General features: G+C 36.4%; 1 protein-coding gene across 1 annotated transcript in view; it reads right to left on the reverse strand.

Moving 5' to 3' along the window:
- The window catches only part of PKHD1L1 (PKHD1 like 1), a 149,408-nt gene extending 132,156 nt beyond the window's left edge, over positions 1-17,252 (reverse strand). Inside the window, exons 1-4 of the mRNA XM_069465599.1 lie at positions 17,180-17,252; positions 15,141-15,230; positions 2,683-2,827; positions 1,600-1,708 (exon numbers count right to left, since the gene is read on the reverse strand). Of these exons, the coding sequence (XP_069321700.1) occupies positions 1,600-1,708; positions 2,683-2,827; positions 15,141-15,230; positions 17,180-17,252 (417 nt within the window). The remainder of the gene's footprint in view (positions 1-1,599; positions 1,709-2,682; positions 2,828-15,140; positions 15,231-17,179) is intronic.
- Positions 17,253-23,231: the final 5,979 nt, after the last annotated feature.

Raw genomic sequence — 23,231 nt, forward strand, 5'->3', positions numbered from 1 at the left:
TTGGAGGTAAGAGGGGTAGTAGTTTCCTTTCAAACATGGCTGTAATTTTTCCCTTTTCTGTATCCTCACACTGCGATGCATCTGTAGCTCCTCCCATCCAGAGATGGAGCCTATTTACTCACTCCTTAAATCTGGACTAGTCTTGTAAATTGCTTTGACCATTAGAATGTGATAGAAGTAATGTGACACTTCTGAGCCTAGGTCTCAAGATAGCCTGCATACTTCTGCTCTCTTTAGGAATCCCTACCTGCAACATGTGAGTAAGTCTGGACTTCCTGCTGGAGGATAAAGAGACCATGTAAAACAAAACCTAATCAACTTGGTTGTTCCAGCTGAGGTCCCCAGAATGTGAAAGAGCCTAGCCAAGATCAGCAAAGCCTCCTACCCAACCCATAGCTGACCATAGACAAATGAAAAGACCAACAGAGCCCAACTGCCTAGAATCACACAGTTGACTCATGGATGCATAAGCAATATAAATTTCTGCTGCTTGAAGCCACTGAGTTTTGGAGTAGTGTTAGGCAGTACTACTGATGCACTGACGTGGGCGTGCAGGTGCTCAGTTCTCATCTTCTCTAGTAAGAAATAAATAGATAATTGCTAAACTGTAATGATTCAGAAATAGCAATGAGTATATTTCTAAATCATAAACATAGCTATTACTTAAATACACAGCTGAAGTTGTTGAAAGTGGTTGACTCTGGAAAATGAGAATGAGATGGAGTGAATGGTCAACTGCTATTTGCTGAAAGTGAAGGTGAAGGAGAAACCAAGGATGATAACAGGTTTCTAGCCTTAGATGGTGAGAGATAATCAGAGAAAAAGTAGGATTAAGGAGGAATACATAAAGTCCAGTTTGAGACAGGCTGAATTTACGTTGTTTTGGGGGCATTTAGGTGGGATATACTAGGAAACAAAGCATGGCTCCATGTCTAGGGAGAGAGAAAGGAACCAGAGATATTTGGGAATCATCTGTGGCAATATATTTGAGAATCACAGAAGCTTCTTGAGGACAGAAGTCATTATTTTTTTCTTTAACATTTCATTTTACATTGAAACATTGTAGTACTCAGTACTACTAAAAACATAACTACAATTTTTAAAAATATATGGGATGGCGCTTACAAGAAAATGTATTATTGCAAATACCTCTATTTGGGGCAACTACATTTTGAGTGACACTTATACTACATGCAGGCACATTTTATCTATTTACATTATAAATTATATAGAAAGGAAAAGTAGCTATGCTTTTATTTAAAAGGAAGCAGTGAGTCCAATGAAAATAGGAAAAGGGAATATAAAGCTAAGAACAGAAATGGATAAAAATGTAAAAATATAAACAAGAAAATAATTTGGAAATATAAAATTTTAATTCATTAATAAAATGAAGGAGGGGGAAACAAATCAGAAATAAAAGAGATTCAATTACTATGGGAGATAATTAAAAGTGAGGGAAGTCGTCCTTAGTTACATGCTAATATATTTTTAAATGTAGAAATAGATAACAATCTATAAAACTAAAAAATAAGAATCCAGTTTTTCAAGAAAGAAAACAAGATAAATCATACATAAATTAAAGAGAATATCCCTACATACATTGAAGCTGCATGCCCAGCTGTTGATGTGACCTGTGCAGGTGTTATTTTCTGCAATAGGAACCCCATCCACACTGACTCTAACAGTGTAGGAATCTTCTGGCATTGCTCTAAAAAGTAAATGAAGAACATAAGAGGAATGCAATAACTCCTTATAGTATTGATGAAAACTACTGCCCCAAACTACACGTCATTTTTGACAAAAAATGTCTAAAATTCTAATTGATGTTTAATTAAATTCCATTATGTAAGCATAATCTTTATCCTGAACTCATTATTGCAAATTCTAACTTTATAAACCTCAAATATCTGTTATTACTATGTGCACTGGTGCTTATTAAAAAGGACAACAGACAGAACAAGACTCTGTCTCCAAAAAAAAAAAGGGCAACAAATGCAGTAACAACAAACAACAGTAATAATAATCATTTAAAATAGTAAAATCTCACATTCAGTTATCCCATGCTTTATGTCTTAAAAAGTATTAGTTAACCAAGTTTCCCCCTAAGTAAGCTTTTCCTGCTGAAGAATAGCCAACAAGCCTAGTGTAGATAAAAATCCTCTGGAATATGAGATACCTGAATATTGAAAGTTGCAATTTAAAATTATTTAAATTTTTTTCCTAAGTTGCTAATAACACACATCAATTTAGCCTGATAGCAAAGAACTTCAGATGTCATATACAAAATGTTCATCTTTAATCTTTATGACTATGTGAAGATTTGAATAAAATTAATCAAACTGGACAGGAAAGCATAATTTTGGTATTTTAAGGCACATCATTATAATTTAATAGCAGCTATTTATCTTCTAAAAGAGCTCAATAATGATAAAATAATAGCTCTAATAACATGGAAAAAGATATAGAATGTATTTTATCATGAAAATATGTGGAGAGAGCATTATAATTGAATATAATAAAGGCATAAAATAATCTAAATATCATGAAATCAAAAATAACTAAAAATCAGAAAAATATTACTTATAATAGCCAGGGTGATAAAAACAATTATATTACTAATATACATGACTATGATTTCTTATATGATGAAAATGATGTTATTAAAGTTACTTTAAAACAAACCTAGTATAGCATGTAATTTGAGTTGAATGACTTGCATCTTTTTCTACATCACAAGTAATTGACTGGAAAGAAGAAACTAATTGTACACTGTTTCCCAACTCAGCATTATCAACTCCATAGTTAAACTGGTTTGCTTGAGAAAAACCTGGAAAAGTAAGAAAACTCAATTATTATAAGTAGAATTCTATTTTCAGAGATCTAATAATTGTCACTCAGTATCAAATCATTCAATAAATGATTTAAGAAAAAATACTCAAGTAAGCAGTGAACCTATTTCATATTTACCCCTATGACTGTAGTCTTCTTTGGAAGCATAAAAATTGGCCTTTAATTAATTTATTTATAAAAGTATTGCTTGAGGATATTTACAGTCATCTCTTGGTATCTACAGATTGGTTCCAGGACCCCATGGATACCAAAATCTCCTGATACTGAAGTCCTTCAGCCAGCCCTGCAGAACCCATATCAGTATCTCATAAATACTGTATTTTCCATCTGCAGTTGGTTGGATCGGTGGATGCAGAACCTGCAGATACAGAGAGTCTACTGTGTACACACACATACACACACACACACCCTGCTAGATTCTATATCTGGTGAGGATAGTGCCATGAAAAACAAGCAGGCTAGAGAGACTAGAAGAGGGCAACATTATTTTATAAGGGATGGGATCTTTACCTTGAGTTTCTATGAAGCAAAGTCTGAGGTGAGGTCTTATAAGCAGACAGTTTATTTGGGTGGTAATCCCTTAGGTATCAGGGAGAGCAAAAGTTGAAGAGAGAAAATCTGGGCACCACTGAGGACAACTGTGGCTCAATATTGCTGGGAATTTCTAAGAAAAATAGAAATTTCCAAATCAAAGAATCAATGCCAAGTAGCATTCTTTTACCAAATCTGGTCCCCATGCTTATGAGTTACCCCTGGGGGAAATAATCTTTCTAGCACTTTCTGGCTGCACATAAGATATGCTATATGGGTTCCAATGTCCTAAGTCATTGTCTCAGAGAGGCTCTTGGATGATCAACAAAGATACGTTGTGAAAACTTCAGGCAAAAATCTGGAAGCATATTTAGAGTCAAAGTACACAGTGGACTATTTTCCACAGCTGTGGCTGGAATTAGAGATAAGAACAAGAGGATGTAAAGCTGAGTATGAAAACATTTGAGTTCTTCATTTGGTTCTCAGCTTGGTCATTATTAATGTATAGAAATGCTACTGATTTTTGTATGTTGATTTTGTATCCTGAAACTTTCCTGAATTCTATTATCAAATCCAGGATTCTTTTGGAGGAGTTTTTAGGGTTTTCTAGGTACACGATCATATCATCAGCAAACAGAGATAATTTGACTTCCTCTTTTCCAACTTGGATGTCCTTTATTTCTTCCTCTTGTCTGATTATTCTGGCTAGGACTTCCAGTACTATGCTAAACAGGAGTGGTGAAAGTGGACATCCTTTTCTTGTTCCAGTTCGTAGAGAGAATGCTTTCAATTTTTCCCAATTCAGTATGATGTTGGTTTTGCGTTTGTCATATATGGCTTGTATTATTTTGAGGTATAGTCCTTCTATGCCTACTTTGTTGAGGGTTTTTATCATGAGGGGATCCTGAATTTTATTAAATGCTTTTTCTGCATCTATTTGGATGATCATATCCATTTATAATTGCTATAAAAAATAAAATAAAGTACCCAGGAATACATTTAACCAAAGAGATGAAAGATCTCTATAAGGAAAACTATAAAACACTGATGAAAGAAATTGTAGATGACAACAAATTGAAAAACATCCCATGCTCATGGATTGGAAGAATCAATATTGTTAAAATGACCATACTACCCAAAGCAATCTACAGATTCAATGCAATTCCTATCAAAATTCCAATAATATTTTCCACAGAAACAGAAAAAACAATCCTAAAGTTCATATGGAATCAAAAAGAGCCCAAATAGCCAATGCAATCCTAAACAAAAAGAACAAAGCTGGAGACATTCACATTATTTGACTTCAAATTATACTACAAGGCTATAAAAACCAAAACAGCATGATACTAGTATAAAAATAGGCATATAGATCAATAGAACAGAATAGAGAACCCAGAAATAAAGCCACATATCTACAGTCAATAGATCTGTGACAAGTTCAACAAAAACATACACTAGGGAAAGTACACCTTCTTCAATAAATAATGCTGGGAAAACTGAATGTCCATATGCAGAATAATGAAACTAGACCCCTATCTCTCATCAGATAAAAAATTAATGCAAGGTGGATTAAAGACTAAAATGTAAGACCTGAAACCATAAAAATTTTAGAAAAAACTCTTCTGGACATTGGTCTAGGCAAAGAATTTATGACTAAGACCTCAACAGCAAATGTGAAAAAAACAGAAATAGACAAATGGGACATAATTAAACTAAAAAGCTTCTGTACAACAAAAGAAATAATCAACAGAGTAAATACACCATGTATAGAACAGGAGAAAATATTCACAAACTATGTATCTGACAAAGGACTAATAAATATCCAGAATCTATAAGAAACTCAAACAACTCAAGAACAACAACAAAAACCCAAATAACCCCATTAAAAAGTGGACAAAGGACATGAACAAACATTTTTCTACAGAAGACATACAAAGGGCAAACAAATATAAAAAAATGTTCATCATCACTAATCATCAGAGAAATGCAAATTAAAACCACAATGAGATACCATCTTATACCAGTCAGAATGATTATTATTAAAAGATGAAAAAATAATAGATGTTCACAAGGATGCAGAGAAAATTCTTATACACTGTTGGTGGGAATATAAATTAGCACAACCTCTATAGAAAACAGTATGGAGATTTCTCAAAGAACTACAAATAGAACTACCATGTGATTCAGCAATCCCCCTACTATTAATAGGTATCTACCCAAAGGAAAAGAAAGTATTATATTGAAAAGGCACTCATATGTGTATTGCAGCACAATTCATAATAGCAAAGATGTGGAATCAACATGAGTATTCATCAATGGATAATTGAATAAAGAAAATGTGGAATATTACTCAGCCATAAAAAGAATAAAATTATGTCTCTTGCAGCAACATGGATGGAACTGGAGGCCATTAACTCAAGTGAAATAACTCAGAAAAAGAAAGTCAAATACTGCACGTTCTCACGTATAAGTGGGAGCTAAATAATGTGTACACATGGACATAGAGAGTAGAATGATAGACATCAGAGACTCTGAAAGGTGAGAGGGTAGAGAGGGATGAGAAATTACCTAATGGGTACAATGTATTCTATTTGGGTAATGGTTATGCAAAAAGCCCAGACTTCACCACTATGCAATATATCCATGTAACAAAATTGCACTTGTACCCCCTAAATCTACAAAAATAAATAAAACCATAAAATTATATATTAAAGGCATCTGATACATTCTACCCCTTATACCACACATATCTGCTCATGGCCTATATATTAAGCATAATCTATCACCAAGGCTTTGAAGTGGTGGTCAGATAAGAGCTCTGCTAAAGATTTAATACAAGAGGAGCCCAGATGCAGTGACTCACACTGGTAATCCTAGCACTCTGGGCAGCCAAAGCCAGAGGATGACTTGAGGTCAGGAGTTTGAGACCAGCCTGAGTAAGAGTGAGACCCAATCTCTACTAAAAATAGAAAAATTAGCCGAGCATGGTGGCTCGAGTCTGTAATCCCAGATACTCAGGAGGCTGAGGCAGGAGAATCACTTGAGCCCAGGAGTTTGAGGTTGCTGTGAGCTACACTGATGTAACGACACTCTAGAGGTGACAGAGTGAGACTCTGTCTCAAAAAGAATAAAAAATAAAAAAAATAAAGATTTAATATAAGAGGGCTAGTGGGACAAGGCCACACTACTATAACTGGTCCTGAGGCTATAATTATTATTCACTATGCCCCCTGTCTTTCACCCATGGTAGATTTCCCTTACTCACTACAGTTAATGGGGTGAGCTAACCTTCATTGCTAAGAGGTCTGAGCCCTTAACTTCCTTGCCCTTGTCAGGTTGTGGTTGCTGCAATTGGCTATTCACAATTATCACTGGACAAGGAAGCCAAAAGATACCCCCGTGAACACCCTGAATTCCAAACACACTCTTCTCTATTTGAATTAAGTAAAAGCAACTGTACTTCTTCATAATATTCAGAATAGATTTTTCTCTTGTTGTATATGAAATATGCTCGGTGAATTCAAACTGATCAGGTAGTTTCAGCTCAGTATTGTGACCCCTGGTGGAAGCGTTCTCTACTCATACCACAAGTCCAGCAGAACCTAAGGTTGCAAGAACAGAAAGCACAAATTCAATTTCTGGGTCTCTGCAAGTGATGGTGAAGGATAGCAGTCCTTTATTTCCAGCTCCATGAATTCTCTCTATTGGGAAACAACAGTATATATCTGCCATTAGCTCGATGCATATACCATATTATGGAGGACAGAATCCTATCCCACAGGAAGCTTTTCTCAAGCTTCCATCTTGGCCACAGCTTTAATAAGCTATTCCTTTATAATGTTAGGCCAGATGTTTCAGAATGACACAGGTTTCATGATCATGTGTTCATTATATCAGCTTTTTCACTATGAAATGTGCTCCTTGCTCTGAGGCAATATTTCATGGAATCCTATGGCAGTAAATCAGGCTCTTTAAGTTCTCAGAACATGGTGGTGGCAGAGGCACTGTGGAAAGGGAAGGCAAAGCCCATATCTGGAATAGGTCTCAGTTCTGGTAGCAACAAATCTCTGCTCTTTCCATGAGAAAAGGAGGGTGATGTAACCAATGTGTCACTAAGTAGCTGAGCCAACTTCTTGAGAGGTGGTACCGCACTGGGAAAACATTGCTGGTCTTTGCTATTGGCAGGTAGTTATTCAGCAGTAGCAGTAGGTAGTTTAGCCTTGGTGAAAGGGAGTCCATGGTGTTGGCCCAGGCACAATCTCCATGCCATGGCCATCTTCATGGGCCCACTGCACAAGCATGAGAACACCCAGGGGGAGAAGCTCCTGGATAAATCATCCAATCAATCTGTTTTTCCATCTCCTCTGTAGGAGATGCTCTCTTATGAGGGTTAACTTGAAACACATAGGTCTGCATGCTTTATTCTCACTGCTATGCATCCCTTCATATGGCTCTTTCTAAAACTTTCTTATTTTTTATCTTCTAATCCTATTCCTTTTAGTCCCTGACCAACTAGTCAAGTCATCTGCCACTGCCCAGGAGCCTGTGTATATCCTTACCTTGAATGACCTTTGCCTCCACTCAATGTTACTGATTGTGTATACTGATCACAGCTCTGCCTACTAGGGAGGCTGACAGTGAAAAGTGAGTTAAGAGCCCAAGGACCACTTTGCAACATTTATGACTAAAGTCAGAGGTGATGCCATGAAGATGTGAAGTGGGACACAGGAAGCTTGTGATACAGATGGTCATGGAAGTTTTTCAGAGGCAGCAAACCATGACAATATCTATGGGAACTGCATTTTAGATAGAAGGAATACGATGCGCCAAGACCCTGTAGTGGGACCATATTTATGAATAGAAGTAAGAACAAGTGTGGTTAGAGAAGTATGAATGAGGAGAAGTGGTAGGAGAGGAGATCAGAAATGGAGGAGTTTAGATGATTTTTATGAGTGGGGAACCACTGGGAGTTTTGAAACAAAGGAGTGGCATGATGTGAGTTACACTCTCCAAAATTCACTAGCTGCTGTTCTAAGAGCAGACTGGGGGGCAGGAGTGAAGATGCTGTGTTAGTCAGTGATGGGATAAATGATGGTACAAATGTTTGGCATGGGCTCCAGTGAAGAATGGAGGACAGCAAGTGAGGAGAACAAATATTGGTAACATATTTCAAGAGTTTTACTACAAAGGGAAACAGAGAAAGGGGTTGACCGCTAGAAAGGAGTGCAGAGCAAGGGGAAAGCTGATGATTTTTCTTTTACTTTTTTTCTGGTGGTAAAATAACAGTATGTTTGTATGCCGATGGGTATGATCCAACAAAAGTGACAAATGGATAATGTGAACCAGCAGAAAATTATTTTAATCTTACTATAAATATATGCAAATTCAAAACTACATTTGGAAGTAAACATAAATTAAGTATTGCATGCCACATAAAAATATTTTATATTGTTGAAACAATATTCAGTTTTGAAATAAACCTAAGAAATAAAACCTATGAATAAGAGTAATTGGATTATGTTCTGTAAATCCCATAATTAAATATTCTCCCAATAAAAATGTTTAAAAGGTACTTATTCCATTCTAGTATGCAAAGTGAATTGCACACATCTATGAAATTGTCTATATTATAATGTTTTTGGAAGAAAGTTAAAATAGTAAACAGTTTTTGCCCAGATTATTTCAAAATCTAAAATTCCTAAATTCTGAGTTCTAAAAATAAGTGAATTTTTAAATATAATTTTTTCTGAATATTGCAGGTGCTTAACATTAAAACATCATTAAAGGCAAATTGATGACTAGTATTATTTTTGCAATTATGAAAATTTTTCTTTTACACTAATGGATTTGCACTCATGTCATTAATGTAAATTTATAAGCTATTTAAATTTCAGAATTTAATTACCTACAGACTATATTGTTCTCAGTACAAAAATAAACTCAACATCAGTAAACAAGAAAAAATAGTAAATCCATAGATATAGATTTAACTCTTTAAATCTTATGTATAATCCTATTTATAATACTATAATATAAACATATCATTTATAATGCTAATGTTAGAAAAAATAAATATTTGGTATTTACCTTAAAATTTTAGTAGCTTTCAAGTATGTTTCAACAAAATTCTCATTACGGTAATATGTGCTCCCATTAAATAACCCTTAACAGTTGAAGTGGCAGGATTGGGATTGCCAGATATCTCTGGTGTAACTGTTTTTTAAATTATTGAACATTTTCAGTGTTCTACAAAGGTCTGTTAGACAACATAAATACTTCTTAGTGTAGCATTGGACAGGAAGTAGGACTTCATTGTGCCAGATGTTCATCAAATACCAAAGCCACTAAACTCCAGCTCTGGTAAAGCTACATGTTAGATGACAGTGCTGTTTAATGGAAAGGGCCCAGGCTTTGCACTCTGATAACCTGGGTTGGAATCTCAGCTCGAGCACCCCTTTCCATTATGACCTTGGGAAAGACGTAAACTCTCCCAGCCTAGTCCCCTCATCAGAAAAATTACTATAATCTATCTTAATGGACTGTTAGGAATACTAAGTAATGATTTACCTGTGTTGTTTAACATGGTGCCTGGCTCATCTACCAAGAGCTCAATAGATATCTGCTATTGCTATTAGTCACAAAAATCTTGACATTTAGGCTCAGCATTAATAGCCCTTTATAAAAATAACCCAGAATCAGTAAGTGGGCGGCCAGAATCTAAACCTGGGCTGTAATTGCCAATGCTATTACCTGTTACCCAGTGTAACTTCCTCCAGCCCCTATGTGCTGAGCTTCTAGCCTACACTTTCCTTTATATGTAGAAAAAGTAAGCAGAAACTCAACAAAGGTAGGGATTTTAATAAACACCACTTTATGCCTCTAAGTTTAAACCTTAATGAAATGATTCATCCATCATAGGCTAAAGTACAAATATAAGTATCAATTTTACATGGGAAAGATATTTGCATTCAATTTGCAGTTTTGAATCTAGAAAGGCAGTTACTACTAAAATGGAATTGTGAGAAGACATATGAACACACAGCAATGCAAGCTACTTATAAACCTGCTCTTTCCTTTTGCCAACTTCTTCTGCTTATCTTTGGAGTTCACATTGAGTTTGGAACACACAGAGGGCTGCTGGCAACTATTAATCACTAAAGAATGGAAAGTTTTACTTGTGCTGTGGTTCAGGATGTGATACATATATTTATTTTTTCCTATCTGGTACATGTCACATCAAAGATATGGAAACAGAGATCTGTTCTTCAGCACTCCTAACACAACTACCATTCTGAAAAATAATATCAACAAAAGATGCTATTGTTTTTAGCTTACAAGTTGCTATAATGTCAAATATATATAGGATATTTGAAAATGTCTTAGGAGGAAAATGTATGAGGAAATATTAACATGAACCAAATCGACAAGATTTATAAATACTTTCATTATTAATTTTGTTTAAAAAATATAAGTATATAAATATTTTTAATTTTTTTTTACCTAATTGCAAAGAGTTAAAAAGAAACACAAAGGAATTACTCTAAAAAAGAATTTTAATTTAAAAGCATAATTCCACTCTAGTCTGGGTGACAGAATGAGACCCTATCTCTAAAAAGTTTTAAATAAAAATAAATAAAAGTATAATTATAAACAAATATTTGGGTATAAAGAAGACACCTCTGGAAGTACTCCAAAGCACAGCGATTACAGGAAAGGTTGGGTGTACCCTGGAAACAGAAAAAGGTGGAGGCTTCAGATGGAAATTCCTGACACGTTGTAATGTATTTTTTTCTTTTGCAGAAAAAACGGTGACAGGAATTGCCAGGCACGAGAACCTGGGTCTTCTGATAGCAGCAATCCAAAAGTAACGCCTGTGCTGCCATCACGGAAAATGTCAGTGTTGTTAAAGCCAGCAGTTGTCATATACAATGCAGCCTAGTTTAAAAATCTGGTTTCTCCAGTGTAAGAAAACAGGATTGAGAGTTTATTAACCTACTTAAAAGTTGTAACATTCAAAACAATGAGAAAGAAAGATACAGTGTAATGGATGGAAGATAGTTTTTAAAGAATTAAACTAGGCCTATAACATAAATGCAAGGAATAATAAAAATAAAATAGCTCTAATTTACAGAGCATACACTATATAACAGGTAACTTAGATACATCGTCCTTTTCACTATTCACAACAGTCCCAAGAGGTAGGAATTACTAGCTCATTCTACTGATGAGGAAGCTGAGGCTCAGAGAAGTATTAGTAACTGGCCCCCAGTCACATGATGCGAAGTTGCAAAGATCGAATTGAAAGATAGACTGGACCAAAGTCTATGTGCGTTCCATAATATTGTAAAAATTATATAATTCAACACTTCATTTCACCAAAAATGTGTGTGCCAGACATTGTAAGGGAAATAGCTAGAAAAAGGAACCAAAAGTAAAATATTACTCCTCCCATCTTACTGATTTTTTTAAATAAAGAGAAACATGATAAATGTCAAAGAAGACAATTGAAAAATACAAGAGATGACTATAAAGTAACAAAACCAATATAGTTACAAACACTCCAGAACTTATCAAAATGATAATGCTCCTCATCAAATCAGTCATCTTAGAAGGAAATAACATAAAAATTTCTATGATCATGTTATTGCCCAAAACACTTTTGCTTGGGCATTATAATTGTAACATTATCTTTGGCTCCTTTTGAACAAAGTAATGCAGTAGTAAATTCTTGCTTTTAAAGGTCAATACCGTATCATGTTTGGAAATATTCAAAAGGAAGTCATTTGGGTACACCAGATGTTAACAGTAGATCTTTCTACTGGGTGGTATTCAGAGAACTCACTTTCTAAGTCAAGCATTTCTACAATATTTTACTTTTTTATAATGGCTTTTACAAAAATAAAACATTTTTGAAAATGATAGGGGACCAACATTTAAGTAGTCATCTAGAATACAGAATTCCATTCAGAAAATGTTCTTAGGCCAGGCACAGTGGCTCACGCCTATAATCCCAGCACTTTGGGAGGCCAAGGCAGGAGGATCGCTTGAGACCAGGAGTTCAAGACCATCCTGAGCAAGATTGAGACTCCATTTCTACAAAAAATAAAGAAATTAGCTGGATGTGGTGGTGTGTGCCTATAGTCCCAGCATATTGAAGGCTGAGGCAGGAGGATTGCTAGAGTCCAGGAGTTTGAGGTTGCAGTAAGGTATGATGACACCACTGCACTCTAGCCTGGGGGACAGAGCAAGACCTTGTCTCAAAAAAAAAAAAAAAAAGTGTTCTTATGTGATCGTTAAGTTAGAACTGCATGCAATTCTAAAAATGGAGAATCTATTGATCAGAGAAAACACTGATGTGAATGTAGTCATCCCAAATAAACTTTGTTCAAGTTCATTCATGCACCTATAGGAGCTCTGTTGTGTTTTGCTTTCTACACATTCTGTATTTATCATGGGTACCCAAAAACCTACATTAAAATAGCATTTTATGTATTTATTGTTTATTTATTTATTTCAAAATACCTCATTGAGATATGATTGACTTATAAAAAGCTGTACATATTTAATATGTACAACTTGATGAGTTTGGAGATAATTATACACTCATGAAACCATAACCACAGGCAATGCCATAAACATATCTATCACTTCCAAAAGTTTCCTTCTGCTCTATTTCTTTTTTTTTTCTTTTCTTTTCTTTTTTTTTTTGAGAAAGAGTCTCGCTCAGTTGCCTGGGCTTTTTAGAGTGCTGTGGCATCAGCCTAGCTCACAGCAACCTCAAACTCTTGGGCTCAAGCGATCCTTCTGCCTCAGCCTCCCAAGTAGCTGGGACTACAGGCATGTGCCACCATGCCCGGCTAATTTTTTTTTCTATATATATTTTTAGTTGTCCAGCTAATTTCTTTCTATTTTTAGTAGAGACAGGGTCTCGCTCTTGCTCAGGCTGGTCGCAAACTCCTGACCTCAAGCGATCCTCCTGCCTCGGCCTCCCAGAGTGCTAGGATTACAGGCATGAGCCACCGCTCCTGGCCTGCTCTACTTATTATTTTTAAAAATTTTTGTGATACAAACATGTAACATGAGACCTACCCTCTTAACAAAATTTTAAGTATACAATGTAGTATTGTTAAAAATAGGCACTTTGGTATACAGTAGAGCTCTAGGTTTTAGGCATTTTGCATAACTGAAACTTTCTACCCTTTTTATCAATAACCTCCCTATTTTCCCCTTCTCCCAGCCCCTGACAACCAACATTCTATTTTCTGCTTCCAAAAAGCAATAAAATGGTATTTAGACTCAGCCTCTGAGAAATACATACATGAACACATTTCTAGTCACCTTCAGTGTGTACTTAAAGCAAGGAGCAGGGGAAATAAATCCAAACAGGGGTGCAGGTATCTACAGTTCAAATAGGATTTAACTCTTCTGTAAGTGTCTGCCAAAAGCAACTATAAGTTGGGACTGATGGGAAAAGCAGAAATTGAACACAATACTTTGTGCTTCATAATTAAGAGTCCTGAGACTAATTGCCTCAGAACGTACACACAAGAGCAAAGATTATAGCTAGCTTCCAAAATGTCTTAAGAATAGAATGTTTTTTAGTTTTTGTTATTTCTAAGGATAATCTGGGTCTAGGTGCTTAAACTCAAGCCATGTCTTCTAAAAACAGAAAAAAATGGCTGGATGTTTTTGTTTTTGTTTTTTTAATCCAAGCATTTCTCTCATGGCATTTAAAGTTCTATTTAAAACCCATTCGCTTTCAAGCACACCATCTTAACAGCAATTTACAAGATAAGGAAGATGTGGTCAAAGATATCTTTACAATAATCTTTACCAAATGTGTTGTTTACAGTTGTTAACTCTAAATAACACTTTAATTCAGAATATATTGTTCACAATGTACAGGAATAAACCATTTTAAGTATATCATTGAGAGCTTGAATTCTATAGAAATATTAGAAGTAGTAAAAGACATTTCACTATAATACAGAATAATTAAATACCTTGCTTTGTCAACTGACTCTAAAAACTTCTCATTTCTTATTTTAAAGACCAAATAATAAATTTCATTAATATTCTTTGTAAATGTTTCTTTTCTATTCTTCAAATATTCATAAGTATCTCAATCTACTATCACTTATATTGCAAAAGCCTTATAGCTAAAAGAACCACATACTTCTATGTAATCCTAGGAACAGCTGCTCATTAAATATATTTACTGATTGTCTACTGTGTTTTCATCCCAAGACCAGGCAAGGAGAAAGGTGTGATTGCCTAAACCATACCTTCATGAAGCCTGGGGCTGGGTGGTAGCAGAAGGAATCCAGTTTTGCTTTCTATTGTCTTTCTTCTTTCATTAACATTCTATTTCTCTATCATACCCTCTTACTAACATTCTACCCCAACACCCCCAACATGTTTCATTTAATATAAAAATAAATTAAATGTTCTTAGGCCCATGAAAAATAAAGCAAAATTTCAGAGTTGGGTTGATTATGTTCTTTTCAGTTCAGTCATTAATCCAGATCTTGGTGTTAAGAAAGTAATTAAAATAAGAATTGAGATGATCAAATGGATAGAGTTTCTTGAGGATTTCATTAGCTATCAAAGGAGACAGAGTTTTACTATTTTGGCCAAGTGGATAAACAACTCCAGTGGTTTTTCTTTTTTTCATCATAAAGCTCTAAATGTGAAATAGTTTTTAAATACCTCAATCTTGGCAAAAAACAAAACACCACAACAACAAAACACAACCATACCTTTCCCTTTAATAGTCAGCCTTGTTGCTCCATTTATGCTGCCATATTTGGGCATTATTTCTGTGACTTTGGGGATTATTTCAGAGCCATCTGAAAGATATTAAATTATGGTAGAGGTAAAATCATCAAGTTCTTCATTTCAACTGTCAAATTTTATACAACATATCACAATGTTGCAAGAAAAACATTGCGAAGGTTATAGGACTACAAGTAAAATACACTCAGGTTTATTTTGGGCTCTACTACTAACCAATGACAAGGACTTAAGTCATTAACTTAGCTCATACTCACTGGCTTTGTGCAAAGCACTATCTTAGGTGCTACCAAGAGCAAGAATAATGCATGATCATTTTTATCACTTACCTATCGTATCATATAACACATTTATTAAACCCTTAATTTCATGTAGTGCTCTGCTAAATGCAGATCCATGACTACACTCAGTAGCCCACATAACAGCAGACAATGTGAAGAAATAGGTCATAATAAAGGCACATAAGAAATGTAATGCTAGGTAAGTTAAAGGACTAGATCAGGTACAAACAGTAATGTTGGTTTTAAGAGAAATTATTTTCTGCAACAGAGTGAGACTTCAAGAAAGATAATTTCTGGGATCTTTTTAGCCTCCAGATGATAGTCAACTTCCTTATGTAAAAATCCAGTTTTGATGGATTTTTGATTTTGATTCAACAAAGTGTGTTAGATTCCTGGAGATACAGAAATGTTAATAGTTCTAACTTTCCAAATGCTTAGCTTAAACAGTGCAGAGGGGCAGAAGAAAGCACAGGGGCCATGGATGACTTAGAAAGACCATTTCACCCACACTGCTTGGGTCACATTGGCTTCTAGAAAGAAGGGATGCTCCTGCCACATTTTGGAGGGCAAAAATGAATTAGCTGGACTGGAAAAACCGTCAAAGATGAAGAGAGTTCCAGGCAGAGGGAGCGGAGCCACTTGTGCAAATACGGGGATGAGTTAGCTGCTTCTTTGGAGTCCTGCAATTAATTCTTTAAAGCAACTCAAAGATACACAGTGGAAAGAAGTGTTTATTTTCTACTTAAATTGTACAGATCTGGTAATTATTAGAGTCCTAATTCTCAGAGTAGGTAGAATAATTTACATGAGGATGCAAAGAAGAGCTACAGAAATTATTAATTGTTTGAAATGGATGTATGAGAAAAGGGTAAGGGAATTATGATTGTATAATTCATTCCTGCCTGAAAAATGTTTAGTGTGGACTTCACCTACAATAGCAAAAGCTCTCCGGCATGAAGAAGCCCAGCTCCCAGCTGCCAGACCCAAAGCCTCTGTACTTCAGGTCTGGCTTTGCCAAGAGCTCCAAGGTGTTCCTGCTGCCACAACACTCATGACTCAGGGCAGCCAACAGCCAGGAGTAGGAAACTCAGGGAGGGAGCTGGATCCTATCTCCAGGCAGTGCTGCTCCTCACCTATCTCAGGTTCATCCTCCCCTTATCTCCACAGACAACTCCAATTTCTTATCTTATCAGTCTCTTCCCAGCCCTCTCCTGGGTATTACTTTGAAGACACAGGGCAGCTGCCTCTGGAAATGACTGACACTGGCCACAAAGAACTATTGCTGTCCTACTGGGGCCTGTTGCCCTCCCTTCAATGACAAAAGGGACCCAAGAAGAGTGAGGCAAGAGAGGACACAGGTTGCCACTTCCCAGTTCCTACACCCCAGTCAAATTTCAGTCTTCAAAATGTGTCACTTGGTTCTGGTGTTGGGGTGTCCATAATTCAAGCAGCAACAATGACGAATTAAAAGTAATCTCTCGCTTTCTCTATGTGTCTTTTTCTCTGTGTCCCTGTCGCTGTCTCTTTCGCTCTGTCCCTCTATCTGTCGCTGTCCGTTTGTCCTGCTTTCCAGGTCCCCAGGTCCCGGGGACCGCCATGCACTCACAGCCTCAGCCCAGGTCAGGTGCCAGGTGGTCCCGCTTCTTCTCCCGCGATCTCAGGAGCAGGGGTGGTGTCTACACGGATCTCTACCGCTTGCCTCCCTGGCGCCCCGAACGGGTTACCTGTGCGGAGATCCACGGCACGCAGGAGCAGCCCCCAAAGGCACCAAGTCCCCAGGAGCCACAGGTGTCCCATCGCTAAGCCAGTTCCGCGGAGTCGGTGCCCGCGGCTCGCAGCTGGCCCAGAGCGGGACTCGGCTCGGCGACCGCGCCTCGCTCCCGCGCCGGACTCCGCAGAGCGCCGCCGAACTTGGCCCCGAGGCCCGCCCCGCCCCGCCCCGCCCCCAGCGCTCGGGCTGCGCCTCCGGGATTCGCCCGCGCACTCGCACGTGCAGTCGCCGAGGACCCTCGCGGGAGGGCCGAGCCGGCCCGGGCCAGTCTGCAATCGTCAAAGCTCCACGCTCGACCCGGGTGCCGACGTCCCAAGGCTGTCCCCATAAGTAAAAAATGGCCCTACTACTTTTCGTGAGAGGGATCCATGATAAGTTCTCCATCTGTCCCAACCAAAGGATATTTTTTTTTCTTTTGCCTGTCTTTCTTGATCATTAATCCTCCGAGGCGGGCCTCTAAGCCTACCTAATACACAAACCTCACATATTTCCCCCCTTCAGATTCAAATAAGTTTGTGCTATCCCTCTAATTGACAATCATAATGATATTTTTTGATTTCTTGGCATGCCCCACTGTACCTAGTGCTTTATAGACAGGAGCTCACAAAGTTCCAATAGGACTGTTACTATTGCTGTCATTATCTCTCTCCATTGTTCCAAGCAGTAGACTGAGGCACGGAAATGGTAAGTAACTTGCCTAAGGCCGTGCACCTGAGTAGTGAAGACTCCAGCAGAATGACCGCAGAGCCAGTGCTCTTATCCTCCCCACGGCCTCCATTCGGTTGACTTTTGGCCACGGCTTACCGTTGGCATGGAGGGAGGCCCGGCACTGGCACTGCTGGCCTGTTTCTGGGGATGCTAGACAGCAGAGGAATGAGACCCAGGGGTCCCTGACCTCATAGAGCAGCAGTTTATCATTACCTACTGAATACTCCCCAGGGGCTATTCCAAATCCTCTCTACTGTTCTTAATATCCTAACCTCATGGTCTCTTGACTTCTTGACTGCCCACCTCCTCCTACTCTGTTAAAAGGTGAGATGCTCCACCCACCCTAGCTTGCAGGTTCTTCATTTTTCAATGTTCTGTGTTCTTAGAAGATACTTAAAAGTTTATCAGCCTAAAACAATGCATAAGCTTTGATTGGATTCTGGTTCAAAAAAAAAAAAAAAAAAAAGCTTTAAAAGACATTTAGAGAACAATTAGGGAAATTGAAATTGAATATGGACCAGTTATTAAAAGACATTAGGGAAATGTTCATTTTGTTAGGTATAATAGTGGATATGTTGTGGAATTGCATGCTGAGGGATTTGGGGCTGGAGAGTCATGATGTCTGGAATTTACTTCAAAATGGTTTGAAAGAAAAATATCTTGGTGAAAGAAAATCTGGCCAATTTTAAACAATTTTTGTATTTAGGTGTAGGTATAATCATTTCCACTCTTCTATATGCTTAAAAATTTTCATAAATAGAAAGTTATAAATTCTCTTTGTTCACTGTTTTCATTTTGCTTTTGTTCTTCTCTTTCAGGAAGAAGTGGTTTTTCTCCATAATGTGGTATGACATGGTCAGTCCCCCACTTGTGCTCTTTGTGAAAACCTTTCCCCTTTCATTTTTCTGATTACTGTTCTAACAATACTCCCTTTATCATGCTTCTCCTTAATTCCATCTCCCCTTCACCTCTTTTCCTAGAAAGATATACAGTATCTGTCATTTAAAAACTAAAATCAAAGACCCTTTATTCTCCTTTTAATTAAGGCAAACTCTTCAATTTGCTTGTTATTAAACTTCTTGAGAGAGCTGCCTATATTAGTAAACACCTTGTTCAAGGTCACTACCCACCTACTCATTCATCCACTCTACAAGGCCATCTTTGTTCCAAGCTCTATCCTAAGCACGTGCTGGGAGATGGGGAAAGGGTAGAGGTTGGGAGTGGGGTTGACAGATAAAATACAGGCCACCCAGGTAAACTTGAATTTAAGATAAACAACACGTCTTTTTTTTTTTTTTTGCATAAATATGTCCTATGCAATGTTTAAGACATACTTATACTAAAAATTGTTCATAGTTTATCTGAAATTCAAATTTAACTCAGCTTTCTATATTTTAATTTACTAAATCTGACAACAGTAGTTGGGAGGGAAGAGAGAAGAAATAGAAGAAAGAATCCTAAAATAAGAAATCTAGATGGGGTTAAGAAAATAATTTTGTTATAATCTGGTTAATTATATTCATTTAATAATTTTTTGCTAACTGACTTCTTAAGTCACAATCTACTGAAAATAGTTCCTACAAAGGTACCAATGACCTTATTTATCTTGGAACCCTCTGTTGCACTTGACATTGTGCAAGTGCAACATTGTTGAGATGTTTCTTGAAATTCCATTCCTCTGAATAGTCTTAGGTTTCTTCCTAGCTCTGTAATCATTTCTATCTCATATTTTTTTTTCTTCCATCTTCTTCCAGAAAATGGGCATTCCTGCAGGTTCTATTCACCCTTTCCCCTCATCTTTCTGGAAGCAAGCCAATTAGCAGAAAATCAGGTAGTTGAATGCCAACTTGCCAATTAATTTAGATTTACTAAATTTAAATATTGTAATATTGAGTAGCAATACTTAGCAGCTTTACCAAGAATAATTTAGCAGCATTAACAAAAATATTTAATTTAGGTGATTATCCATGAAGTGTGTAAGTATATTTTTCAATATTAATACCCAAAACAAATTTAATATGGGAATTTTTATATGAAGTTGTTTTGCCTAGTTTTTATTTTGTGTGTGTATTGCTTTCAAATTAAATTTAAATTAAGTTAACCTAAATTAAATTTGGGGTGATTATACTAAAATGTAATTTAAGTGCACTTTAAGTAAAAATTCTGATTTTCTTTTTTTTTTTTTTATTTCAGCTCATTATGGGGGTACAAAAGTTCAGGTTATATATATTGCCCATGCCTCCCCATCCCCCGAGTCTGAGCTTCAAGCGTGTTCATTCCCTAGACAGTGCACATCGCACTCATCATGTAGGTATGCACCCATCCCCTCCTCCCACCTCTATCCCCCCTAGTCAGAACTTAAAGCGTGTTCATTCGCCAGGCAGTGTGCATGGCACTCATCAAGTAGGTATACACCCATCCCTTCCCCCCAGCCCCCACCTCTGTCCGATACCCAATTGGTGTTATTCCCAAATGTGCACTCAGGGAAACCAGTTTGCTGGTGAGTACATGTGGTGCTTATTTTTCCATTCTTGGGATACTTCACTTAATAGAATGGGTTCCAACTCTCTCCAGGAGAACAAAAGAGATGCCATATCGCCATTATTTCTAATAGCTGAGTAATATTCCATGGTATACATATACCACATTTTGCTAATCCATTCATGAATTGATGGGCATTTGTTAATAAATGGTGCTGGGAAAACTGGATAGCCACATGTAGAAGACTAAAACAGGACACACAGCTTTCACCTCTCACAAAAATCAAATCACAGTGGATAACAGACTTAAATCTTAGGTCGGAAACTATTAGAATTCTAGAAGAAAATGTAGGAAAGACTCTTACAGACATTGGCCTGGGCAAAGAATTTATGAAAAAGACCCCTAAGGCAATCACAGCAACAACAAAAATAAATAAATGGGACCTGATCAAATTAAAAAGCTTCTGCACAGCCGAAGAAACAGTCACGAGAGTAAACAGACAACCTACAGAATGGGAAAAAATTTTCTCATACTACACATCAGATAAAGGACTGATAACAAGAATCTATTTAGAACTCAGGAAAATCAGTAAGAAAAAATTGAAAATTCTGATTTTCTTAAGATGATTTTGAATTTATAAATTAAAATGGATGAAGAATAGGTTAAATGATACTAAAAGAATATTAAAATGTTTTATATTAAAAAAGTAGAAAATGTCATTTGAAAGCATTAAGAAAGAAATTAGAAGTAGTTAAAAAGTCTTGTCCCATTATTATATTATAATATATAGTATATATATTATTATATATAATATATATATTATATATAGTATATATTATTATATATTATAATATATAATTATACCATATACTAAAGGTGTAATTTCTAATGAGGAACCATTGAAATAGGTGGACTTTCCTGTAGAAAGAATTCATATAGTTTATAACAAGGAGGAAAACTGTATAGGTTTTGGATATATTAATAAAGTGATTAGGAACCTTTTTATGTTGATACCTGTTTTGCCAAACTTTTTAAAGATTCTTTCACCAAATTTTCAGATAGCATATCAACCAGCAAATGGCATACAACATTCAAAATATAATATGGTTACTCCTATTGTGTCCTATTTTATTTTTCTGCTTAACCCATACTAATCACATGATCCATTATAGTAGTCCCTTCCAGATAGCCTCACTTCCTTTCGTGTTTAGTCTTCTTAGAACAAGTTATGTGTGTGTATATATATATACACACACACAAGTATGTGCAACTATTTGTATACATTTAATATGTTTATGTATGATATTCAATATTATATATGCATATATAATTTTCTGTGTATATCACCATCAGTAACCAAAATCAAATAATTCTACTAAAGCTGGTAAATATTTCTATTAAACTATAATCATCCAGTTTGGCAAATTTAACAAACTGATTATTCAGCAAACTCGTCGTTTGGCTAATTAGTTTCAGGAAAGTTTATTTTTGGCAAATTAGCCTTCTTTCCTGTCTTAGAATGCCTAAATTTCTTTAAAAGAACAAGCACCATAATTTGCATATATAAATTTTTAATAAATTATTATTAAATTAACATTTAACTGACTTTTTCCTTTAAATAGTGCTTATATATGAGATAAATAAATGTCCCAAAAGTCTCATACCTTTGAGATTTTAATCTTGAATTATTATATGATAATAATTGGATGAGCTAATGTCATAAGTAATTATAGCTAGATGGAAATTCATATAACCCAAAGGTCCATTTGGCATAAGAATAAGCAGTCTAATGTAGTTTATATAATGTATGATTTAAATTGTATTCATCTTTAGATTCTTCAAATCTTTATAACACAGACTCATCAGGGGACATGGATATGAGGAAACATGAAAGGAGAATCTTGACCATTAAATCCCCTGTTTCTTTCGTAAATTCTCAGAAATCTAGCCCTAGCAAAACTCTATAGGGCCAGCATCATGGACATGTGACCTGTGCAGTAGCATAGAAGCTCACGCTTGGTTTAATACTCTACTATCACCATCTTGAAATCCTTAATACTTTTTGAACAAGTTCCTCCCCCTCCAATTTTCATTTTGCATGAAACCTCACAAATTATGTAACCTGTTCTGCCTGCCCATATGGTGAAAAAGGAGACAGATTTTAAACTTGTCCCTTGACTTAAAAACAATGAAAAAATGCTAAGAGGTTGGTAAGATCTCTTGCAGAACTAAAGGGAGTAAGGAATTCAGTTGTGAATGTTTCACAGCTCAGAATAAGAGCTGTGTGCTGGAGTCTGGTTTTAAAAGTAGATCGTATTGTAAGAGAGAGTGAACAAAATGAGACACTTACAAACAATAGTTTGCCTTCAACAAATATTCAGTATCCTAGGTGTTAAGAATATGGCAGTGATTGAGAAAAATCCTTGTCCTCATGGAGCTTACCTTGTTGGTAGAGATAGACAATAAACACAAAAATTAGTAAAATACATAGTAGGTTCAAAAGTGGTACCTGCTTGGGAGAAAATATCAAAGCAGGGAAGAATGTAACTTGTGTGTGCATGTGTGTGTGTCTGTGTGTGTGTGTGCACGCACGTGCGTGTTGGATGTGATTAAATTTTAGATGGGTTAAGTGCAAAGTCATTACTGAGAAGGGAAATTTTGAGTAAATATCTGAAGGTTTGAGAGGAGCCACTTGGCCATGTGGACATCTGGGATAAGAGCATTCCAGGCACCTGGAAGAACAAGTGCCAACGCCATGAGGAGGGGGTGTGGCTGGTGTGTAAGGAGGAGGGAAGTCAGGGTGGCCGGAGTGTAGA

Source organism: Eulemur rufifrons, chromosome 3 (genome assembly GCF_041146395.1).
Source record: "Eulemur rufifrons isolate Redbay chromosome 3, OSU_ERuf_1, whole genome shotgun sequence".
In the NCBI taxonomy this organism is placed as follows: domain Eukaryota; kingdom Metazoa; phylum Chordata; class Mammalia; order Primates; family Lemuridae; genus Eulemur; species Eulemur rufifrons.